At 43.9% G+C, this 17,124-nt stretch overlaps 1 protein-coding gene across 1 annotated transcript in view; it reads right to left on the bottom strand.

The window, feature by feature from the left end:
• Positions 1 to 168: 168 nt before the first annotated feature.
• LOC135829292 (hemicentin-2-like) overlaps positions 169 to 17,124 on the bottom strand; it is a 32,663-nt gene continuing 15,707 nt past the window's right edge. The window contains exons 11-25 of the mRNA XM_065341695.1: positions 14,205 to 14,319; positions 12,973 to 13,154; positions 11,905 to 12,044; positions 11,094 to 11,277; positions 8,602 to 8,738; positions 8,038 to 8,200; positions 7,142 to 7,456; positions 6,700 to 6,821; positions 6,095 to 6,281; positions 4,997 to 5,124; positions 3,642 to 3,807; positions 2,784 to 3,098; positions 1,933 to 2,054; positions 1,570 to 1,744; positions 169 to 566 (exon numbers count right to left, since the gene is read on the bottom strand). Of these exons, the coding sequence (XP_065197767.1) occupies positions 181 to 566; positions 1,570 to 1,744; positions 1,933 to 2,054; positions 2,784 to 3,098; positions 3,642 to 3,807; positions 4,997 to 5,124; positions 6,095 to 6,281; positions 6,700 to 6,821; positions 7,142 to 7,456; positions 8,038 to 8,200; positions 8,602 to 8,738; positions 11,094 to 11,277; positions 11,905 to 12,044; positions 12,973 to 13,154; positions 14,205 to 14,319 (2,837 nt within the window). The 3' untranslated portion in view covers positions 169 to 180. The remainder of the gene's footprint in view (positions 567 to 1,569; positions 1,745 to 1,932; positions 2,055 to 2,783; positions 3,099 to 3,641; positions 3,808 to 4,996; positions 5,125 to 6,094; positions 6,282 to 6,699; positions 6,822 to 7,141; positions 7,457 to 8,037; positions 8,201 to 8,601; positions 8,739 to 11,093; positions 11,278 to 11,904; positions 12,045 to 12,972; positions 13,155 to 14,204; positions 14,320 to 17,124) is intronic.

Below are 17,124 nucleotides of genomic sequence, written 5' to 3'. Positions count from 1 at the left end.
CCAAAGGTAAAGAGTGTAGTTGCACTCCTCAATATCCAACCAACGTGCTTATTGTGGAGCCCTTGACCTGCACGGCTTGTGATGCCCTGAAAATGGTATAAATGTGCTTGGCGTGCAACTCTATAGAATTCACCATGTGCTAACTGTTGCATGGCTCCAGTTTTGGACGGGGATCTGATTTCAACAAGCGGCATTTGTACTTACTTCTCCTGGAGTGCAGTGTGAAGACAGTAAACTCTCATCCCACACATGTACCGAATACTTGCCTTGAACTGTAAGTTGAATTTGTGACGTGACGAGACCGATTGGATTCTGTACTGTGCAAATGTAGTTTCCGGTGTGGCAAAGCTGCACGGATTCGATTGTCAGCAAGACTGTGTTTGCATCCACCGCCACGATCGCAACACCGGGACACTGTGGAACTGCCTTGGTGCACTGACTGCCCTGTTGATAACACCAATTAGCCGTGGGCGACGGGTGTCCAGTAAAGATGCATGGAACAGTCAAGGCTGATCCTTCGAAGGATAGCAATGTCTCTGGTATTGGAGGATTGATAAAAGGCGACACTGTCCACAATGAGAAAGACAAGAGCAATACGGCAGTTAACATAAACTTTTAATGCATTTGGAAGACGTTTGACGTGTGTATATATATAGTTCGTTAGAGCTAGGTCTCGAGTCGCTGAATGCCTCAGTAGCCTGTCAGTTTTGTGCCATATTATCGCACTTTGACCATTAATTTTATCATCTTGTAACAATCGTGGATAGTTGCTGCATAACTCCTCATGTGTTTCCTCTCTTTTTTTACATTTATTACTGGTTCAGTATCCGAGTTTAAATTATAATCGTCGAATCTTTTCTTTCACTTTTCAACAAAGCGATGTGGTGACTGGTGAAACAATTCTAAGACTACCAATATACCACGCGAGTATGTAAGGGCGAGACAAAAGGTGACAGAAGCGGCGCATTTACTCTGCGAGTGGAAAAAGGAAACGGCGAAGCGATTGACATTTAAAACTCTTTGGATTGTCCCGCAGCTTGGTTGTTCCGCGTTCGCGCGTCTACGAATTTCTTCATCGGGGAGCATTAGGCGCGTGTACATGAAAGTCCTCTAGGCAGGGCCCGTCACTTGGCTATCCATTGTAAATAGTCTCAGGGACGGGATCTACGACCGTAAAATGGCAAGTGATACCAAACTGCAGTGTCTCACCGCTTTGCCCGACTTTTCGCCTATACATCTCGCGCACTAAACACGACGTTGCACACGTCGTCGACGTTAATCCTAATGAAGAGTTCGTAGTCAATTCAATCTGCGTATGCAACAGGAACCTGTCAGTGAACAGTTTCATACAACAGCCAAATTATACTGTGCTGTTCAATTTTGAACACCCTGCATGATGACACGGTAACAACCTTTTCTGCCCCGATATACTGTAGATGGCCTAAAATACGTTAAAGTGAAGTTTTGTTGTACGAGACCTACACACATGACGTTGTCAGGTGCAATGGTGCACAACTTGTTTAGATAGGGCAATAACTTGTTTTGAGTAAACATATCTCCTAGCCTTACTGTGCACGTCGAGAGTTGCTGGATTCCCAGTAGCTATACCACCAGCATACATGTCTTGGTTACTAGCTACACAGTGATAGGTGTCTGTATCCGTCACCTCTGTGCCGTAGATGGTCAGTATAGCATCACCTCGGTAGAACGACACTCTTCCCACCAAATCGTCTTTCTGAAGCAGCTACAAGGAAAACCCAACAAAATGCATCGGGGCTTAGGGCTGAAAACGATGGTACACCTCATCTAGAAATGAGTTAGATCAAGAAGAACTTCGACATCTATTCCATCTAGTGAACAGTCAAACCTAGCTAGTGCTAACGGCATGCTAGTACAATATGTTTTATGAAATTAACATGGGCAACAACTCACCAATCCACTCTTGTACCAGTCCACAGTTGGTGTGGGTACTCCATAGACATGGCACTTTAGAACAGCAGTATTGCCGGCTAAAACTGATTGGTTTGCCGTCACCAGAAGTTGTACGACAGGAACTGTCCACAAGAACGATATCACACAAACCAAGCCAAACTCTTGTGGACCCTGTAAGAAGACCTTAGGGTCTGTTGAGAATGGCCAAGTAAAAACAAAATGCTATCCAAAAAAACCCAAAAAATGGCTGACGTGAAGTCTATGTGGATCTTTCAGCGAAACATCTACTGCGCATCCTGCCAGCTGCCTTCAAAACAGCAACCTAGCTTCCTTATCTGCTTCAAACACAAGACTGTTTTCACATGATAAATTGCCCAGTGGAATAGTGCAGTCCAAAAGAGTGCTTGGTCTGGAAAATGGACGCCGTAAATTGTTCCAATTATTGCCTGGTAAATTTGCCTATTTTTGGAACTAAATTTAAGATATTGGGAGATGACAGTCATTGCTTTCAAGGATATAGCCACGACTCAATGTGGTATTCATGTGAACGCAACTTGTGGTGAGATAGCAGGGGGGGGGGATGTTTGTTGTTATTTCCCTGGTGTTCGCTATACTAGTTACCACCGCTCACTGTTGGCCCGGAAATTCAGTCGTAACTTGGACCCGCTATTTTTGAGGTGTTCCCAAGTTCCGAGGTATCCGGAAGTTGCACATTTGCCATGGGATTTTGTGGACACCAAAGGGAAGGAACCTGCAAAACGTCCAGGGAAAATTATGACAACAATGGAGTGAAGTCTACAGGGTTCCAAATCTGACGTACGCTGTATTAGATATTGTTCCTGTCAGCTTACCATATATATGAACATATGCAGTGGCCTGGGCATCTGGTTTGTGTATGTTCTCCACCACGCATGTGTAGTTGCCCTGGTGTGCGTCATTCTGTACTGATGGGATTGTGAGAGTGGAGTTGACTACGAAACTTCCGCGTAGGTTGACGGCAGTATTGGGCTGCTCCACGTTCACGTATTGCAGAGTATGGCCACTACTGCTGTTGTACATCCAGTAGACATTAGGTGTTGGTAATCCACTGGCCACGCAATACAGAATGACGTCAGTGCCCTGATTTACACGCTGTGTAGACGGAGGTGTGACAATCTCCGGCCGTTCTATACATCGAAAAAATTGTATGTTTTTGAAGAAGACATTTGAATTACCGTAAAAGGAATAAAGAAATCAGTAAATGTATTTCAGAAACCTTCATGCAGACCACCCACTCCAGATATGCCACACTTCGTCATATCGTATGGGATAAGTGTTGCAAGATTCCCATGAACGCCCGTTGTAGGACCAAATTTTAGGGACCACTCTACAAGAACCTTACCTCAGGGGTATGCAGACTCCACTGCAGCCGCTTTAACTCTCACACAATTCTACACAACCACCCACAACGGACTCCCGGCTACAGTACCTCCTAGAACTGTATAATAAATTCGACACCAATTTTCGGCACAGACCCTTCTTCAAGCCTATAGCTCCACAAGAACATGACAATAACATCGTTCTGACTTGGGTACATGAACTTGGTTGCATTTGCTGTGCTATTTGGGTATCCAACAAACTGGACGTCACCACAGAATTCCATTATTGAATGAAACAATGGTTTTGGTTCCAATGAGTAATAGCACAAAAGCATGCAAGATGTTCCGTACCTGCATATGTGAGAGTGAAGTCCAGGCGAATCTCACCAGCTAGATTTCCTAATTTGACAGTGTAATCGCCTGCGTCATTGTGATCCATTTGGAAAAACGTCAGTGAGTGTCCACTAGCAGAAAGAGAGTATAGCGGAGACAGCGCACTCCAGTGGGAGTCAAATTTCTGAAGCAAAACGGAGAAACAGAAAAAGAGGTGTGGGTTTAGTCCTACTTATTGGCCCCAATTGTTGCCATCACACAGCTGCGATGCTTCTGTGCTCAATACTCCTATTTTTTGGTTTTTTGTCAAACTCATTGTGTTGTGCGCTGGTTACTACGTATTGTACTTCGAAGTATAAAGACTGGTGCATCATGGTAGAAAATCTAAGCTGTGAAATTTAAAGCCCTGATATTACCACACAGTGCACCATGTCATTTATTTATTTATTATTTATTTTATTTATTTATTACAGCATCTCATAGCACAGTGAGAACACCGGCCAATACAAAGAGAGAGAGTGTTAGCCAACCACGGCAAGGAAGGTCATCATAGACATGACAGCTATACAACTAGCCTGAAAATGATAAAATGGTTGCAACAAAAATACACTCTATCATCCTTAATTTTTAAATCTTCTGTTGGTATGCCATGCTGTATTGGTTTCTTGTTTTATTTTTTTCACATTTGTTTATAGCTCACTGCGGCTTGAAACTACCAAGGGGCGGGCACTCATATCGCGAGTTTCAGTATGGGGAATTTCTTGCAGATGTGGGACAGCAATTAGCTCAAACCAGTGACCTCTCGGATCGAGCAGGGAAGGGCAGTAAAAAGAGTAAATTATAGTGCCCGTTCCCTAAGGGAACTTACGACGGCCGCTTACACCCGGTAAATCCTGTGGCAGATGCAGCGGCTAATGGTGTGGGTGAGGAGATGAGTCTCACAACCACTGGCGCAAGTGCCGAGAATCTCCATTGGCCTCATCCATGTACCCCTTGATCCTGACCACAAGTTCCCAGTTGACTCTGGGTAGCACCATGGCTGGAAAACCCAATCTCAGGCGGAATCGGAACCAGGGAACTCTCGTATCTCACTCATGGTCTTTGACCAACCAAAGATCAACTGTTTGGGTTTCTTCCGATGTGCCCTACAAATCTACATCCGATACTATACTAAAATATAAGGAATCGATGGGTGACAGGCCCGAAACGTCAATCTTTTTTTCGACATCATTTATAAAAGAATTTGTATTGAAAAAATTCCCTTTTATTTACAATGCAGTTGCGTGATGTCCACCACTTTCTTAACAATACTCTACTATAGGTGAATATGGTGGTCCAACAGCTAAGATGCAAGCAGGCTTCCTAGTTCCTACCTTGGACCATGTGATGTTGGAGTAAGGAACAGGTGGGTGCCCTTGGTGAGTTAGTACCGCTTTCAAGGTAACTTGATCTCCTCTCAGTCCCACTTGTACGGCTTTGGCAGGAGCACCACTCGGTAGAACTGCGGTAGAAGGAACACCAGAAGGCACACACTTATAATATGAATTCGGATGGAGAGCCAAGGATATATTTATAGTAAAGAAAAAAAGGACAGCGAAACCACAAGTAACTGGTGGTGTTAGTGGACATTATAGCGTAACTTGTGGTTTTTTGGTCCTTTTTCTTTACTATAAACTTACGTTATGAATATATTTGAACAGGCGGCGATGTGACAACAGTTTAAGGATGGTAATAAACAGAACCAGTTGAAGGGTCATTTCTCTAGATTTTACTTTCTCTAGAATTTATTCGTGACATCTCAACATAACCTTCCTGAAATGACGCTTCAGCTCGTTCTGTTTATTGCCGTCCTTATGATTTTACCTTATGATTTTATAGTAGAGATTTTCCAAAGTTGTATACAGCAAGCGGTTTAGGTCATACTTTTATTACGCCTCACCAGTACAGCTACGGCCATGTTGCAAAGGTGGCACTACAGACTTTTCATTAACACATTGTTTTAGCGCCAGAGTCATCTAACTATATGTAGTAAATTTTGCGAGCGATGCGTAATTCAGCAGTACTAGAGCAGCCTACCCAGAGTGCTCAACAAGACGAATGTCTAACAGCGCAATGCCCGATGCTGTAGACAGCAAGCTGTTTCGGCCATATAGGCCCCAATCGTAATTTCCTATAGCCAGTCGCATAGTTTCAAAATACAAGCACTTTCGCTACCTATTGCTGTTCAATCCTAGCCTTTACGCACGCATATACTTGAAGTACTAGTAGTAGAGCATTTCCTTTCATTGCCGTGCCCTCTGTTACTTTATGTTAGTGAGATTAGCAAGTGAGCGCCGCACAGTATAAACCGGAGAAGGTTTCTTTCTTGAAGTGCATTCATATCCGCCCAGTAGTGAGCGTTATAGAACATCTGGCTAGATCGGTTATTCAAAACCCCCCAGTAGCAACTCTCTGGGTAGATTGAATCTTACCGTACACTGTCAAAGTCGCTGGAGTGCCTGTCACGGTTCCTCCCCAGGTTTTGCTGGGGTTAGTGTTGTCAGCAAAACAGCGATAGTCACCACGGTCAATGTACTCGACATTGGTGATGTTCAAGATTGACGCACTCTTGGAGAGATGCACTCTATTTGACAGGAAGGCCTGACTTGTCTTGATATCCTTCAATGAAAATAAACAAGGCAAGTTTACATAGGGCGCACACATTTGAATAGTTCTCACACAACAAACGAGTGAGAGTGCAGACATTTGAACTGATAATTGTTGAACCAAACACCAATCATGTCTGACTGTATAATTATTATCGTATTATTATAGTTACCAATGATCTCTGCATATGACAGGCTTTCCTGGACACACTCTTCGAGATTCTTAGCTACCGCGTTAAATTTAACATAAATGAAACACCATACAGGTAGATGCACAGTCCTGGACAGATCAATTCGATCTCCTGAAAATTACTGCCCAGCACTCCACGGCCTTCGTACCACACACACACTGCTCCTCTCATGTAGTGGAATTTCTCTAGCCAGAACTGTTTGAGCGGCAAAGGTAACTGATTTCTCTGCTTTGGTCATACCTTTCCATCGTGTAACCAGGTGAGGCGTGGAGTGGTTATGCCGTACATGTGACAAACAAACTGCACTGTCCCACCACGATTGCTGACAACATCCGTGGGGGGTGACAGTTGTCTTGGCGGAACTGTAAAAGCAAAAACAAAATAGAGCCAAGCACAGTTTTTCAGGGGTGCTCAAAAATGGAACGATGCCCTTCCAAGATATGCTCTACGATAGGATTATGGGTTCAGCGGTTGTGCTCTCAAGCTGCGTCCAATATGAATACAGGCATCTTGATACGGTATGCAGAAGAAGGCAACATGTCATGTTTAAGTGTCCATGCAAGTGCAAGACAGACAGAATGTTTTTCATGGAATACCAAAACTGGGTTAACAATTTATTTTTTATTACTAAGAACACAGCCCTACCAAAAGACATGTGGAGACAAACACAAGCCAAGTTTACCATGGACGTCCAGGCTTGCTGACGACTTGACACTTGGTGAGTATATGTTGCTGGCCTCACATGAATATGTTCCTTGGCTGGCATTGTTGCTCACATTTGTAAGCGTTAACGTGGAAATAGTAGCATAGACTCCCCTCTGCACGGTAGCCAAATCCACATATGATGACATTGTGTAGAGTGCAGAGGTCAGCTGGGATGTGTTGTGATAGAAAGTTACTATAGGCACGGGGTTGCCATGAGCGATACATGAGAAGATCGCAGTGCCCCCTTGGTTAACTGACACACCTTTCAGGGGCTGTGTCACTGATGCAGGCTCTACAGCAAGAAAATAGGGAAGAATTCGCATTATATTGTGGTGAAATTGTCAATTTGTCAGTCAATTAGGTGTTCTCGACCAATAAATCGGAGTTAAAAACATACATGTTGGTATTGGATGCACAAGGTTACTGACAGACAGAAACACAAAACATATTTTACAACAAATCATGGTGAATTTTGTATACTGTCCTTTAAATGACACTTGAAGCAGAAGGGTTTCATTTATCAGTTGAGTAAATTAGCAAACGATGAACGTGTCAGAGAAACGTGCCTGTCAATTCCAGGACACGAACACGTGACTTCCGTTTGTCGATGTCATACGCTTATGGATGCCATCCATCGATGCCATCCGTACATCGATGTCATCGATATCTATCGATGCTCTCTAACTATTAGGTAAGATGTGGAAATCCCTACAGGAGTTATTCAATATTTCTCCTGATGCCGACAAGCAGACAATCCTCCGCTTGTACAATTACAAACCCTGGCCGGACGCATGACAATACGCTCAAGGTGCAGCAGACTAGCATTATAAAGATGCCGACCACATAAACAAAATTGGATTTGCATGTGTTTACCTTGATACTGAACGGTGAAGTTGACTTTCACTTTTCCAGCCGAGTTGCCAAGTTCCACAAAGTATTGTCCTGCAACCCGGTAGATCACGGCCGGTATGGTCAGATTGAGGTAATCTGAGGAAAGGTACCTTTTGTTAGCGGCTAACCATGATGTTTGGCCAACCTGAAACACAAGGAAGAACAATGTAATGCTCATCACCAACCACTCACAGAAAAGTACGAGTCACATGTAAAGGCCTCATATCCATGACCACACATTCCAGCGCACAAGCAAAACATAGGGACCTAGGACTGTGCTCAGATATCTGGTGCAGTGAGGCAGTTACATGAGATGAGCCATATTCGGATTTCCCAAGTTCTGTTTACAAGCAGCGAAATATAAGTAAGAAGGAGGCGATAATGCCATGAGTGAAACTATTCAGAACTATCTAAAACGTCCTGTTCATTATCCGAACAGCCTCTGCCATCAACACCTATCCATTTGGTTAGACGAGAAGGCATACATGCCTGTGTATCTGGTCACAAGGCAACCAACCAAATAAACAAACAAGAAACAAACCTCACCTTGCTCCACGTTATTCCCGTTAATTCGACGGCAGGTATTCCAGGATTGAGCAGTTTCACAGCTAGTGTCAGCGCTCGGTGTTGTACGCCAATTACATGTTGGTACAAAGCAACAGCTCTCGGTGGCAAACGGTTATCTGGGATGGTTTAACACAAACGAACATTAAAATAATTGTTAACGAGTCAGGTACATATTCAAGCTTACATGTATATGGGACGTTGTCAGCGCTCAAAGTGGTATGTCATCTACATTTTATACAAAGCACAGCTCTATGTGGGCAATTTATTATCTTTATAAAACGACCCTAAACGGATAAACGGAGTAGGGGCAACAATTAATAATGGCTATCAACAGGATTAGTTGTTCCTTCATTTCAACGCAAACACTTTCAAAAAGATCATATTCTATCTATCCAGAACGTGTTCTTGTGATTCTCATCAGTGGATTTCGTTTAAATAATCAAGAAATTCGGCAAAATCCGAAAACACCAGAATACCTAACTGTTTGTTACATAGAAGAACAGTGCAAGTGATACCAATGATACGAATTATGAGTACACCAATAGTGAGGAAACAGGATGGGTGACAATAACAAAAATGCAAGTGAGGACAAACCAAGTGTGATAATCATGTATTGCAGTATAATACAATGCTACTAGTAGTCACACCAAGGTACAAACCAAAAACAAAAGGGACCAACAAAACATCACAGGAAAGGTGCGAGCGTTGTGTGAGTGTGTGAGTGTTGTTACAGTAATAGTACACTATCTTTTGGTCGGCACTTGTATCACTTGCATAGTTATTGCTTCCACCTACATGTTGGTACTTGTATTATTTGTAACTCTTCTCATATCTCAGCCTGCTATGCCGGATACCGCCAACCATGCATCGACCAGGCGCCAGGCGCGAACTGATGGTGGTGGTGGTGAGAAGGAGAGCTCTGTGCTAGAACTTTGCAGCCTAGAGAGCGTGTGTGGGCAGGCGTGTGTTTACCGCCATGTGGCCGGGGTGTGTCTTTACCACCATATTTATCAATCTTCTCATATCAATAATAATGTTCTTACTTTTTGTATAATTTCTTGAGTGACGGTAACCACTGATGAAAGTCACAAGAAACTGTTCTGAGTAGCCATAATTGTACTTTAAATTGTTAAACTTGTGTGTGTTGGAATGGCAGAACAACCAATCCTATTGATAGCCATAATGACATGAGCAGGTCATCTTTTTGGAACCCAATACACCACACCACCACAATGCGCTCTTGGTCGATTCAAACTCTGCATTCACATCACCATCACCACAGCGAGGACAATTCCGGTATTATTATTATTATTATTATTAAACGCATGTCCGCGTAGGTGGCGGGGTGCCACTTTCGCTTATGCCATTCAGGATTGATGTCTGAAGAGTAATACGATACAATGAAATGACAGAAGTGACGTTAACAAAAGCCGTTAGCAACAATACCAATAGGACTAATGGAAAACTTCATCCAAAATATAAAATAAAATAGAATATGCATACAACATGTCTGGCGGAATCACGTGGATCACGAGAATCAGTCCTGTTAGGTGGGGCGGGCTCCACGCCATGCCTGTCGGTCCGCTGCCATTGTGCGGACTGCGTCAGCATCTAGCGGCTGGTGGAGGGTAAGTCCTTGCCATGATGACAGTTTCGTCTGCAAGACCGTTACCAAAGTCTTCCGAGGTCGACCCCTGAAGCGTTAAGTGCCCTCGTCGGTGGCCAAGCGAAGGTACATATCCACTGCCAACTGTGGAGGAGCAGTTGGGGCCAAACTAAAGATATGGCCAGCGAGACTGTAGCGCTGCCTTGTGATCATCTCGCTGATGGGGACAGCTCCGCAACGCTTGTACAGAGTGTCATTGCTAATTCGTTTAGGGTACCGCATGTCGATGATGCTCCATAGCTGGGTCCTGTGGAACGAATCCATTCGCGCGAGCCCCGACATCGGTAGGCTCCAAGTACCGCAATTGTAGGTAATGACTGGGATGACGTGGGCGTTGTAGAGCCTCAGCCGAAGACCTTCACTAATCTGGCACCTCCGGGTGCAGACATTGAGGAGTGAGTTGAAGGCGGCGCCGGACAGTTGACGCCTCCGAGCAGCATCTTTGGCGTCACCACGATATATAGATTGATATTGGCAATGACCCTCCAGACAGCTGTTTCGCTCCTCTTGAGCTCACCAGTGGAGGCATATGATGTTGAATGAAAGAATAATAATAGACTGATCCTTATGGTGATGTGAGTGCAGAGTTCGGATCGGCCAAGAGCGCAATGTGGTGGTGTGGTGTATTGGATTCCATAATGGCCGGGTCGTCGCTACTTCTTCTCAAGTTCATTTTTTTAAACAAACAAAAATTGTAAAATATCAGCCTTATGTGGGACATTTCTACCTTCTTCTTCACAACATTTTCTTCTCCTCTTGACCTCTTACCATAGTTACCCTTTTGCGGAGAAGATGCATCGCTTACCTGGAGTTAGCGTCCTTTGAGATATTGCTTTGCTAAATGGGCCGGGGCCGACAGACGTCCATGCTCTCACATCAAACAAGTACCACGTGCTGGGCAGTAAGCCAGTGATGACGATATAGAATGTGTTTGACGGGACCACCACACTACCTGCCATGGCTGTTGGTGAAGCAGTTGAGCCGGGAATCTAGAATTTTCAAACAGCAGAACTGGTTCCTGTAGACCAACGTCACCTTTTTAACCATTTATGGGAAATTACTATGAAGGTAAATTGAGAGAACGAAAAATAGTTGCAACTCTGAGTTTTCACCCTCAATGGCATGCAATCATCAGGAGATAAAGATGCTGTTTGCTACGGAAGTAATGATTCAAGAAGATCAAGAAAAAGATACCAACAAAACAAAAAACGGTTGGGAATATCGATATCAATGCCTCCAGATTTTCACTTCCCGTCACTGGAAAATTCTCCAAGCAAGGCAATATGAACGAACATCAAGCACAGCATAATGCTTGACTGGAACCTAGCACCTCTGCACACTTTCGTGATCATGGTGAAAACGACGAGAGTTTCCAGCAAGTTGTCAAATCAAACCCCTTTACTTAAATAAAACCATTCAATCAACCTGATTTGCCAGGAACAGCTTTGGTAGCATTGATGCTAGTTCTTTACCTAACTGGCTATTTCGTAACCCACATTTTTCCACATGCTCGTTCCACTGAGATTGGCCCACCACAATACACAGAGGGAAATAGTCAGTAAAACAATATAAATTCCAGATCATACGCGACTGAACTTAGCTAACAACATTCTCACCTTGGTCTGCAAGTAATATGAAGCTTCGAACTTGACCAATAATCCATTTTTCTCACTGCATGCCACATCGGCCCAAGTGAAATTGATAGTGCTTGGAGTAGCTGCAATGGCTTTCACACTCGGCGGTGCTCCAAATGGCGCTAGCAAATGAACCGTGTGACGGAAGAATTGTGCAGCACAAACACACCATGTGAAACATCCTTCAGTACAAGCTAAATCATGATGAGGAAATAACTAACCTTTTACAGTGAATTTATCAGGAACGGCTCAGTAACTGTGATTAGCAATAAGGATTACTAGTAAGTCTAATAATGGAAATTCATACTACAGTAATAGACGGTGATCTGGAAGTTCTCAGCGCACAGGTTTGAACAACTAGGAATAATTATAATTATGTTTATTAATGCGATTAATAGTATAAGTGAAGCGGACATTACAAAATGATGAATGAGAATACATGTATCTAAAATGGTTGTTCCTAATCGATTTTCTTGAGACTATCATCAGGGAAAATCGTCTCACAATAGAGGCTATACGGAGAAACAAACTACTTATAGGTTATCGGATAGTGGGAAGTATACAAGGTGAGGTGTGAAAAAAACTAAAGTGGGAGAGAAGACGAAAGAAATTAGAAGAAAAGATGTGAGAGTGTTCTGACGGTGTGAGCTACTACAAAAGGTGAGTGAAATGAAGGCGTGGAAGCAGGTGAATGTGATAGAGTGAGGAACTGTGAGGTGTAGGTGTATGCGAATGAATACGTGTGTGAATGCTAGGTGAAGAGTCTCAGTTTTGTGACATTTTCTTTCTGAATGCATAGATTAGGATTGTGTTTACGGATGAAAACAGCTTCTAATACCTTAAGTTCACGAAACCTACGAGCACGACACAAAACAGTGAAGCATGAATCATCATACACTGAGCGGCGGGGGGGGGGGGGGGGGGTGCTCGTAGGTTTCGTGAACTTAAGGTATTAGAATCCTAATCTATCTAATCTATTAATAAAGTTGTTGTCTCCTCGTCGCCTTTTCATAATTATGTTTATGATGAACAAAACTAACTTTCACTCACCGAATTGTACGGTTTCCACGTCGAGCGCCGAGCTATAAGGTCCAAAGCCAATGCGATTTGCTGCTCGTACGTATATGCTATATGTATGGTTTGCATTCACAGGTATGCTTGTCCGAAGTATGTATGGAGGCAGCACCGTTGTATTTGTGATTCGTTTCTTCAGACAAGTCTCATAGGAAAACCTGCACCAAACGTATGAAAAGGAAGTTAACAGTTAAAATATACTAGGTTCGGAAAAAAATTGGTTGTGAGCAACACTGGCTCACACTCAAATCACTGCTTTTCACCAGAAAAATATTATATTTCAACGTTTCGGTCATGAAATAACCATCATCAGGAATGAAGTGGGCACACCGGTTAGGATGGGTTAATAAAGGAGGAGCGCTGCGAACTGATAACAAATCACACCTGCATGCACTATGACGAGAGAGAGAACAAAAGGACAAAACATCACCAAAAAAAACCAGGTATAGAAATAACGCAATACGCGACAACTCTAAATATGGCACAGGTGCAGGCAACAAACAGAATGTACATGTGCACTAGGTGCGTGCAGACATGTAATTGCAGGCGCTAGCAACAACAGTAGTAGTAACAGTGCACTAGTGCAAGGGGTGCAAAACCACCACTATCCAGGAAGAGCGAGTAGCAGGGCCAGAAATATGTACAAGGCAGTACTTCACCAGAGACTTCACAGGAGGTCCCACCCTGCGTTATTGTTTATGCTGGGGCTCGTATCGCGAATTTGTATTGCTTCGCGTATTCTCCTCCTGGCCCGATCCGACTCAGTGGCAAGGACGCGAACCTCTGTGAATGCCGACTCGCCAAGCGGCAGTACCTCGCCGCCATGGTGAAGTCGGTAGTGCTCGCCCAGGGCTTTTACAGACATCTTGTTGCGTGAGTTATCATTGTGTTCTTTTGTTCGCGTTGCTACACTACGGCCAGTCTCTCCAACATACTTCTCCGAGCACTTGCAGGTCAGACGATAAACCACGTAGGTTCGGAAAGGTATCATTAACACTTCCTAGGAGTATGTCATGGGTGTATGAGTAGGATTGACGGCTGTGCAAAAAAGGACTCGGATGGAGATGGAGATGTAGTTCTTTGGTCCTTTTTAATTTCTATAAATTGATGGCTGTAGGCCAGATTATCAATGTCGAGAGGTTTTGAAATGTCGGAATGATTTACCTTACAGTTTCCTCTACCATCAGCATTGCAAGTCAAGCACTTACAGTACGGTGTAGTTATCGATGGGAGCGTTGTTCTCTAGTGGCAGTCGCCAGGCGATGTCGACAAGGAATGCCACGTTTTTGGATAGTGAAGGGGCCAGCGGAGCATCAGGTACCTCTGCACAAATACAAGTGGAATACAAAGACATAATGTTATTGGAACCATGGAAGAAAAGGGTTTGCTCCCCACACCGGAGCTCGCGCTATTCCGCCGACTTTACTTGACACTTGACTGACTCAGAACGGAACCATAGAGTTAGGTCTAATAGCATCACCATGTTCTAACAGGATCATAAACTGAACATTGATTGGGGCGACCACGGTCAGTTCTGTAACGGCATCGAGGATGAATTGTGTTGGTGAAACTCTTCCGTAATACAAGTTTATACGACAGTGTCAATTTTGGGATTGTAAAAAGTCAATAACAGCACGTCCTCGAGGTCGCTGTAACAAAAAATAATATTATCTGTTACCCGCATATTCTCATGATGAGTGGAGAACCAGAAACAAATGACAGACCGTTTCTTTTTCTTTTTCTTTTTACACGTGATTTCTTCCCTCGTCGATTTCTTTCCTGCTTTTATACCTCGATATTTAGGTACTTGTTTCCCTTCTTCCCATGCTTCATCTTCCACTCTCCTCTCCCCCATTTCCCCATTTTTCTTGCGATATTTATGTGGGAGACTTCCGTGATAAGCATCCATTTGCTTTTGGAGAATCCTTTTAAATAAATACAATACAATACAGTACAATACAAAGACCACTTAAGAGAGCATGTCTGAGAAAACCAGAACATATGTGCAAGTCGATCTCTCAGATTTCGCTCATATTTTGCAGGTAGGTTTGCTTTGGGGTGTAGATCGACATTCCAAAGCCCGCACAAAATCTTTTGAAGGGAACCATGAAATTGGCATACCCCTCAATATTGGCCCATTATTGGCACGATTTATGGGTCTACAAACGAGCCACGGCACAGCGTACAAGAACAAGCTACGAACAAAACTCCATCAAGCCATCATTACCTCACCTTAGAAGAGTTCTTGGGGCAGCACCACTTAGCCACGCCAGCATCCCAGAAGACGAGGGAAATCATCCATTGACGCCACAAATGATCGTCTTGAAAATAGCCAATTTACAAGCGCTGATAAAACAGCGAGCTACGTCCTCAATTAGCAAACACTATACACCGGCAGATAGTAGAACACCTCTTCTAGCACTGAGGACATGTTCCCCATCATCCTTTTGGGGTTTTCTTGAAATAAACAATTTTGAATTTTTCCACTCGACCATTCTGAAATACGTCCAAACTCATACCTGCGCAGGAAAGCTCGCCCCTCCGCGACGTCTAGTCAGCAATTTCTACTCCAACACCACTCCCAACGCTGCAGAACAAAGTGTATTGTTGACTCTGACAAGGAAAAGCAGCGGTGATCACTTGTCACTCCAAACGACAAGCTTCTCCTTGCGCCACCAACATTTTTCGTTGCAACAGTTGATGCAAAAGTGACTGAATTTTTGCGTGTAGTTTTTGGATTTTACTGCAAGAGGAATGATGAAATCACGTGCCTCGAGTCGTGACACAAGAATGCCAGGTCTCGTAGATCACGGTTCAGCAGTTGTTCCGAGTCACCTTGATCAAGCGCTCCTGATCCTGCACTTACGTGGATCACCCGTTGATCTAGATCGGATCAAGTGCATCTTGATGTCCAGTTCAAGAGCACGCATGTCGTGTTGTCAGCTGGGACTTTCCCTCAACATGCAGCATAGTGTAGGGCGAGTAGGGTCAAATCACGTTGTTCATGACGTAAGAAATCTGCCATGTGTGCATACATGTACTTCATGCAACCAGTGTTGGCCGGCGCGCGGCGCGCGCTGGTCAACTCCAAGCGACCTTGATGGCATGGACCACGCTGCTGTTGCAGATCTACGTGGATCATCAGCATGTAAACCAGCCGTAGTTCCTGTTGAACCATGTTCGGGATGAGCGAGGTTAGTATGAAAAAATTCATCCCTGTTCTTACTGCAAGAGGAAATATCTCCAAGAATTCTTGCCAATGCAATACTGCTAGCGTTATAACGATAGTTTCTGCATGTTCTGAGCAGAGCATGCAAGAAATATAATGCATCTTACCTCCTCCCTCATGGTCCGTTTCGAATAGCGCCTCAGGAACGATCGTGATCGTGTGCATTGTGTCGTGTACCAGAAAGCATTGTTCTACGTCACGATCCACGTGATTTCTTCATTCCTCTTGCAGTAAAATCCAAAAACTACACGCAAAAATTCAGTCACTTTTGCATCAACTGTTGCAACGAAAAATGTTGGTGGCGCAAGGAGAAGCTTGTCGTTTGGAGTGACAAGTGATCACCGCTGCTTTTCCTTGTCAGAGTCAACAATACACTTTGTTCTGCAGCGTTGGGAGTGGTGTTGGAGTAGAAATTGCTGACTAGACGTCGCGGAGGGGCGAGCTTTCCTGCGCAGGTATGAGTTTGGACGTATTTCAGAATGGTCGAGTGGAAAAATTCAAAATTGTTTATTTCAAGAAAACCCCAAAAGGATGATGGGGGACATGTCCTCAGTGCTAGAAGAGGTGTTCTACTATCTGCCGGTGTATAGTGTTTGCTAATTGAGGACGTAGCTCGCTGTTTTATCAGCGCTTGTAATTTGGCTATTTTCAAGACGATCATTTGTGGCGTCAAGGGATGATTGCCCTCGTCTTCTGGGATGCTGGCGTGGCTAAGTGGTGCTGCCCCAAGAACTCTTCTAAGGTGAGGTAATGATGGCTTGATGGAGTTTTGTTCGTAGCTTGTTCTTGCACGCTGTGCCGTGGCTCGTTTGTTGACCCATAAATCGTGCCAATATTGGGCCAATATTGAGGGGTATACCAATTTCATGGTTCCCTTCAAAAGATTTTATGCGGGCTTT

Source organism: Sycon ciliatum, chromosome 13 (genome assembly GCF_964019385.1).
Source record: "Sycon ciliatum chromosome 13, ocSycCili1.1, whole genome shotgun sequence".
In the NCBI taxonomy this organism is placed as follows: domain Eukaryota; kingdom Metazoa; phylum Porifera; class Calcarea; order Leucosolenida; family Sycettidae; genus Sycon; species Sycon ciliatum.
This window is presented reverse-complemented; position numbering and strand designations above follow the sequence as displayed.